General features: G+C 34.4%; 1 protein-coding gene across 1 annotated transcript; it reads left to right on the top strand.

Moving 5' to 3' along the window:
* The first annotated feature begins 831 nt into the window (after nt 1-831).
* Nucleotides 832-6,538, top strand: LOC112037170 (probable polygalacturonase). Its single transcript, XM_024070011.2, is given in 7 exon segments — nt 832-1,040; nt 1,484-1,822; nt 3,155-3,203; nt 3,206-3,274; nt 3,398-3,572; nt 4,219-4,289; nt 5,725-6,538. Coding segments are annotated over 7 exon segments (1,446 nt in total). The 5' UTR covers nt 832-1,007; the 3' UTR covers nt 6,435-6,538.
* The last annotated feature ends 1,948 nt before the right edge of the window (nt 6,539-8,486 follow it).

Genomic DNA, 8,486 nt, shown 5'->3' on the forward strand with positions numbered 1-8,486 from the left:
TTGAAGAATGGATAATGTCATGCAAGATTCCCTCAACAATGAACAACATATTTCCATGGTTTTAAAAACCGGATTGAACTGGCTAGTCCGACTAGTTCAACAAGGAATCGGCCTCCAATCTAGTCTGGCTATGGTCAAAAACCAAAAATAGCTTAAAAATTGGGAAAAATTGAAAACTAGTTGGTTCAACCAAAAAATCAGGAACCGGCATGGTCAAACCGATTACTGACTGATTGAGATATTTTGTCATTTTCCAGCCTAAAACTACGTCGTTTTGTCTAAAACATAAAAACTAACCCTAAAGCCTAACTGACTAAACACTCTAACTCTCTCACTCTTATCATCTCACGCATCAAGCCCTCAACCTCATCTCTCACACACATAGTCCCGCCTCACTCTTTGCCTCTTTGCCTCACTCAAGCTCACTCTCATCAACAATCAACCACTCCACTAACCACTCTCATGAGTCTCATCTCTAAATCTGAAGACCCTAATAACCCTCTCTTCTTCCTCGTCAAAGCCACAATCAAAGCTGCAGACAAACTCGACCAAAATCTCTAAATTATTTATGATGTCACCGGTTCGACCATCGCCCGACCATAAAACCAATAATTAGCACTTTTTTCGGTTCTTTTACTATATCAGTTTTTAAAACCAAGCATATTTCACCAACTTTTGTGGGAGAAAAACACTCTTAGAAACTCTCATTTTTATTTATTTTTAATTATTATTATTATTATTTTTATATTTTTTCCCCTTACTTTGATAGATAACTCTCATTCTTTTTATTGGCCCCGTTAGTCTTTTATACAAAAATTAATAATAAGTAATTTTTTTTTATGGAATAATAATAAGTAAATTGAAAATTATTTTCTAATATTTTATTAAAATAACAAGTAGCCTACTAAAGAATATGAACCCCATGTTTGCAGTTGAACTTTACATTATAAATACTTCACTTGTCTTGACACTACCACCAAACTCTAATCTATTTTACCGTCCCTTCAATGGAGTTCTCGAGAAGTAACGTGAGAGCTCAAGTAAACCACCTTTCCCTTTTCTCCATTTTCTACCCCACCCCCCCCCCCCCAAAAAAAAAAAAAAAACCAAACAAAATCATTATGGTTTTCTAATTAAAATAATAGTCTCTAGTAATGAGTTTTGATTCCTCTTTCTTGATTTTGTACACAATTCTATGTAACAAAGGGAGATTTTGTTCACTTGTTCTCGTCATGTGCTCATAGATTTTGGTTTTGTAATTTAATTTTGTTTTGCCCCACGGTTTATTGATGCATTTTAAGTAAAAAGACGACATTCCTTGTTTTCCTTCACAATGAGACCCTACACCAACTTGTCTATTCTTATCAAACAATCTATGATATTGGTTTAGGATAGTTCCACAATGTGAACCAGTTTGTGTCATAATTTTCCTCTTACTTTCCGATAATTAGAACTTAGTTTAGTTATCATTTTCATTTTACAGGTGATAAAGACAGTTTCAGTGCTTGTGGTTGTGGCCTTGTTGAGTCTAAGAGGAGCTGAAAGCAGAAGAGCCAGGATTCAGCAGGGTGGGTCCTTGGAGTACAGAGCTATTAGCTGCAGATCTCACAGTGCATCCCTGAAGGATTTTGGTGGTGTTGCTGATGGCAAAACATCAAACACAAAAGCATTTCAGGCTGCAATCGATAAACTAAGCCAATATGCATCGGATGGCGGCGCTCAGCTATACATTCCTGCAGGAAAATGGTTGACCGGCAGCTTCAGCCTCACCAGCCACTTCACTCTCTATCTAGATAAGGATGCTGTTCTCCTTGCTTCCCAGGTCTTATTTCTTGGACTTTATGCTCTGTATGTTTGTTTCTGTGTCTGTGTGTTAATTAGATTGGTTGGGTTGGTACGAATATTTTTAACTTAATAGGTTGCTGTGTCTGTGTGTTAATTAGATTGGTTGGGTTGGTACGAATATTTTTAACTTAATAGGTTGGATTGAAAAAACCTTTCAATCCGACCCCTGACTCATGCACACTGTCATTTTATTTTTTTTGGGAGAGAATTAGTTCCTATTTCAATTAACCAAAAAAAAAAAATGTACAGGAAATATTCAATATTCAGCAAAACACTACCAGAAACATATCCAGACTGAAAAGCTTCTTCTCCTGTTAAGAAAAACTAGTATGTAACCGGTGCTATTGAAGTTAGCTTGAATTATTAAACATATATGATATAGTTGGCTAAAACAATTGGATATTTGGAGTCACTAAAATAGATTTTTCTTATAATTTTCATGATATTGGAGTCACTAAAATAGTTTTTCTTATAATTTTTATTATATTGATTACGCCAAATTTCTCGTTACATTGCTATTACATATATAATTTTGAAAATTACTATTAGATATTATATATACAATATCAATTCACAATTATTATCTATAAAATTCTACCAAATACAATACAATACAAAATAAAATAATAAATTGCTCAAATTGTATCTCTTAAATTGAATATGAATAAGTGCATAAGATTGTTCAGCTTAATTACAATTTGTTATATTCAATATCCTCACATACAAAATATCTAAATAAAAACTATATAAAAATATGCTCATTAGTTCATAAAAAAAATAACAGTAAAACCTAAACAATTTAATTTATATAAAAAGTTAACAAAAGCAAAATTCAATTTAGAAGGTCAGCTCGATGTATTACTGAACATCAAACTGCCTACTTTCAATTAGCCAAGAGAACTAAATTAATTAGCACCATATAGTTAGCACTATGTGACTGAAACATAGTGCTAACTTGTTTTCAATAATTTCACATGAACTTCAAATAGCCTAACTTTTATAGAAACATAGAATTTCAAAAAACCTTACTTTAAGTCAAAATTAAACAATCCCACTTCCTGCCTATTCTGCTACACGACATGATGCTTTTGTAAAAGGTCTTGCAAAACTAGGGGCTCCTTGACTTGAACTTCAAAACCAGACTGTCCTATAGTGTCAAATGAGGAATCCAAGTGAATGTGATATATATATATATATATATAATAGAACAATTCAAAACAAAAATTTTATGGAATGTTTTGAGATTTTGTTGTATTCCTAGCTTTTCTCCTGCTTTATCTTTCCAATTTCACTGAATCAAATGGTTTAGGATATGAACGAATGGCCTGTGCTCAAACCATTGCCATCATACGGTCGTGGAAGGATGCGGCAGCCGGAAGGTACACCAGTCTTATTTTTGGAACAAACCTCACTGATGTTGTTGTCACAGGTAACTAGAAATCGATTTTAGTTTGGATTTTGGAGCTTTCGTTGACACTTAGAACTAATAAATTAAATAAATCCACAAATTAATGTGTTAAGCTTACAGTTTAATTATGTGTATTGAAATCAGGTGACAATGGCACAATTGATGGCCAGGGAGCATTCTGGTGGCAAAACTTCCACAGGGGAAAGCTAAAATACACTCGTCCTTACCTGATAGAACTCATGTTCTCAGACAAAGTTCAGATTTCAAATCTAACGCTCCTAAACTCTCCTTCATGGAATGTTCATCCAGTTTACAGCAGGTAATTCCACTCGCTAATTCTACACTGCTACATGTTTTGTTTGTTTTTTTTTTTTTTTGATGGACATGTTTTGTTATGTTAATTAAGGGCCAAGGTATGGTTTTCTCCCCGAATTATATCTCAAATTTTAATTGAAAAACGTCCTATCAAGTGCACAATGTTTCCATTTTATGGAGTTTGAGAGAGCCTCAACCCACACCCCCCCTCCCCCCCCCCCCCACACAATTTTATATCTCAAATTTAATTTCAACATTGAAATTATCGATTCTTCTGATTTACTTCTTGAATTTTTTTTTCTTAGAACATGATACTTGAAATAACAAGCACAATAGGGGCAACATATTTTTTTTAAATTAATAAATAAAAATTTATTTTACAATATTTTTTAAATATTAAATTGACATGTCTCAATAATTTTGTATAATGATGATAAGCTAAAGTCTGGATTAAACAAAATTAATCTATATTTAAGGACCAAATTGGACTCATACTCATAATTTAGGAACAAAATTCATATTTTGACCATAATAATTTAAGTTTTATTCTTCTTCAGATATCTTTTTTTTTTTTTTCAAAAACAAACTAGTCTGATTTTTGTTTTCTGTTAAATTCATTTTAAGACCCTAACAATGTTTCAATTATACAGCAATATACTTGTGCAAGGGATCACGATCATCGCTCCAGTTAAATCTCCAAACACTGATGGTATCAATCCAGGTTCGTCTTATAAGCATCAAAAAAATAAGTGCTTTGATCTTTGACTAATGATTATAAATGTTTCTTGCCATATTCAATTAATGGTCAATAAAATTCATTTAGGGTTTTGGCTTTGATCTAGTGGTTTTAGAGCACCTAAGAGGAAACCATATTGACACATCTTAAAATGAAATATAGGTCAGTTTTGGGTCCAGTCTTGTACTAAAAGAGAAGCCTCATCCTTCAGCATTAGCATTGTGGGGGTTACACCCCCCAGTTGCTATTTTAGCAATACTACCGCTCAAATTGAGCTCTATCCAGGTATGGGTTGCTAAAAAATTTAGCAACCTTGAGCAGTAAATTTGTATTTATACAACTTACTGTTCATGAGGTAGTAAAGAAAAAATATATATTTTAATCTCTCACACTCTCTCTCTCTTCTTCCTCTCACACGGTCTCTCTTTCTTATGTGTCTCATTCCATATATTTTATTTAATGAAACCGGACGATGTGGTTGTCGCCATCTGCAATAAAGTGGACAAGCAAAAAAACATATAGAAAAAAGGATCTTTGTTTTGCGCAATTAGCGGTCATGGATTGCAGAGACGTGAATAACGGGATAACGTTCTCCTCTGAAGTGGGCTGCACTCTGATTTCTGATTCTGAGTACTGGCCCAAGACCCAAACACAAATAACATCAAGTTTGGGCCATGAAACCTACCCCACCATTTGATAGTCAAAGCTGACATCTTCCAATAGATGAAAAGGTAGTTCTCATTTGCTGCCCAAGTCCATTGCCATAGAATTTCTCATTACCCAATTCTATCTTTCAAGGGCCTCACAGGGTGCTGATCCTACATAACCTCATTGGATTTTTTCAGGTAGAAAAATCATGCTGCCACTCACAATTCCTTTGAGTCTAGCAACAGGTCAGAAAATGATATATTTTGGTATTGATTGATATATCGATATCAACATATTTCATGTGTCTAGATCTCTCATAGGAAGTCTATTCCATCGGTCTTATTTCATCATAGGACTCCTAGCCTAGAAAGAAACATAAATTTTTCTTTTGATAACTAGTTTTTTTTTTTTTTTTTTAAATTATTTAATGGCGTAGTTTATATTATTTAAAATAGTGGTATGAAAAAATAGAATTTTGGATGTTGGGTGAAATGTAAGATAAGATAATAAAATAAATAAAGTAAGTTTTGAGCATGTAAAATAGATTTTTTTTTTTTTTTACTTCCTTGGATGCTAAGTACAACGTTTTCCATATTAATTCAACTCGCTTAATAATAGGCTCCGTGTTAAACTTATTAAAAATCTTAGGATTATAACTTATAAAAAAAAAAAAAAAAATCTTAGGATTATAACATATTAATAGACGATGATCTATTATACTTCTGATTCTAATTCTAATTTCTTTCTTCCTCTGTTTTTTCCCTAAGCACAGATTCTTGCACAAACGTTAGAATAGAAGACTGTTACATAGTCTCTGGGGATGACTGTATAGCCGTTAAGAGCGGTTGGGATGAGTATGGCATAGCATTTGGGTGGCCAACCAAACAACTAATAATCAGACGGCTCACATGCATTTCCCCATACAGCGCCGCGATCGCATTGGGAAGCGAGATGTCAGGCGGGATCCAGGATGTGAGGGCCGAAGACATCGTGGCCATCCAAACCGAATCAGCAGTGCGGATCAAAACAGCCATAGGAAGAGGAGCATACGTGAAAGACATATACGTGAAGAGAATGAGCTTGCACACAATGAAATGGGTATTTTTGATGTCTGGCAATTATAAGGCACACCCTGATAATAAATATGACCCCAATGCCCTGCCAGTGATACAAGGCATTAACTACAGGGATGTGGTGGCAGAGAATGTAACAGTGGCAGGTAGATTGGAAGGGATTTCTGGTGATCCCTTTACTGGCATTTGTATGTCAAATGTGACCATTGGGATGGCTACTAAGGCGAAGAAGATGTCGTGGAGGTGCAGCGATGTTGCCGGGATTACGAGTGGCGTGACTCCCCCGCCGTGTGATTTATTAGCTGATCAAGGGCCGGAGAAGATCACCACATGTGATTTTCCAGAGGACACTTTACCGATAGATATGGTAGAGTTTAAGCAGTGCTCTTATAGAATGGGTTATGCGTGAACTTTGTTTAATGTGTACTAAAAATATTAGTTTTTTTTTTTTTTTTTTGAGGAAATACTAAAAATATTAGTTGTTATAATAAGGAGTGGAGTCAGAAATTTTTACTTGTGGATCAAAGTATTATATATATATATATATATAACATCAATTAAAAAAAAAAAAAAAAAAAAAACAACCTAAGTCACAACTCACACATATAATCTATATTAAATTCAACACACACACACACACATAAATTAGTTTTCAAAAGTCCTTGTCACCCTTTCAATGTTGACATTTTACACAAGATATTCCTTACATTGCGTTTTTACCTAAGCACCACCGGTTCTAATCTCTCTCTGGTACAAAATACAATTAACTTGTTATTGTATATGCTGGGAGTTTATAATATTATCGAATAATCAATTATGTTTGTAGACAGACGATTTTTTTTCTTTTTTCTTTCATAAATAAATTATGAGTAAGATGAGAAAGGGACGTCTTCTGTTGACTTTGGTTTCTCTCAAATTGAGGTTTCCAATAAGTTCTAACATGCTTTAAAGGCAATAGAACAAGTGTGTGCAAAAAACCGACGAACCGAACAAACCGACTGAACCGTTGCCAAATTTTCGGTTCAGTTCGGTTGCGATTTCATTTTTTAAAAACCAAAATTTTCGGTTTTGGTTTTGGTGCTGGATTTTTTCACCCAAAACCGAATCAAACCGACCGAATATATATATATATATATATTTATGTAACTCTATTACATAGCTGATTAGTGGCTTAGTGGTATGCTACTTTGTGGTTTGGCTAGCTGATCCCAAGTTCGAGCCTTCGTGTGGGGGCGCGTGTTTTTGCTATTTAATTTTTTTAAAACCTAGAGTATGAGATAAATACGGAAATACCCCTCCCCTATTTTATTCTTCCCTTTTCTTTTCTTCAGTTCAGCCACCCTCTTCCCCAACTTTTTCTCAATTTTTTATGTCTTTTTCCTTGGAATCATCGATGCGATACGAAAATACCCCTCCCCTATTTCATTCTTCCCTTTTCTTTTCTTCAGTTCAGCCACCCCCTTCCCTAACTTTTTCTCTCAATTTTTTTCTGTCTTTTTCCTTGGAATCATCAGTGCGATTGTTTGACACACAGACACACACAAAGCAAAAAACAAGAAGAAGCTTTCTCAAGCTTTCTTCACTCAAATTCTTCAGTCTCTCTGACTTGTATATCTCTGATTCTCATATAATCGGTGAGTTTTTTTTTTTTGCACTTTAGACTATGTTTGTTTTGTTTCGTTTATACTGTGATTTTTCTTTTCAAGTGAACGGTGATTTTGCTTTAGAGTGATCTGTGTGAAAAGTTTTGAGCTTGTGGTTTTTAATGATTTTGAGTGTGATTTTATATGCTTTGGTTTTTGCTTTATCGTTTGAAAGAGTGTGGTTTTGAAAATCTTAATAACCCTTTCCTTGAAAAATCGAAAACCGACCGAAACTGACTGAAACCGAAATACACCAAAACCGATGGATTTCTAGCCATTTTGGTAGGGTTCGGTTGAGAATTTCACAAACCAAAATATTTGGTTTCAGTTGGCCATACCCATACAAACCGACCGAAACCGAACCGAGCACACCCCTACAATAGAATAATCTTATATAATTTTTTAAAAGCCTAGAGCATGAGATAAATATGGAAATACCCCTCCCCTATTTTATTCTTCCCTTTTCTTTTCTTCAGTTCAACCGCCCTCTTCCCCAACTTTTTCTCAATTTTTTATGTCTTTTTCCTTGGAATCATCAATGCGATACGAAAATACCCCTCCCCTATTTCATTCTTCCCTTTTCTTTTCTTCAGTTTAGCCACCCCCTTCCCTAACTTTTCCTCTCAATTTTTTTCTGTCTTTTTCCTTAGAATCATCGGTGCGATTGTTTAACACACAGACACACACAAAGCAAAAAACAAGAAGAAGCTTTCTCAAGCTTTCTTCACTCAAATTCTTCAATCTCTTTGACTCGTATATCTCTGATTCTCATATAATCGGTGAGTTTTTTTTTTACACTTTAGACTGTGTTTGTTTTG

The sequence above is a fragment of the Quercus suber genome, unplaced genomic scaffold (assembly GCF_002906115.3).
Source record: "Quercus suber isolate HL8 unplaced genomic scaffold, Cork oak 2.0 scaffold_344, whole genome shotgun sequence".
In the NCBI taxonomy this organism is placed as follows: Eukaryota; Viridiplantae; Streptophyta; class Magnoliopsida; order Fagales; family Fagaceae; genus Quercus; species Quercus suber.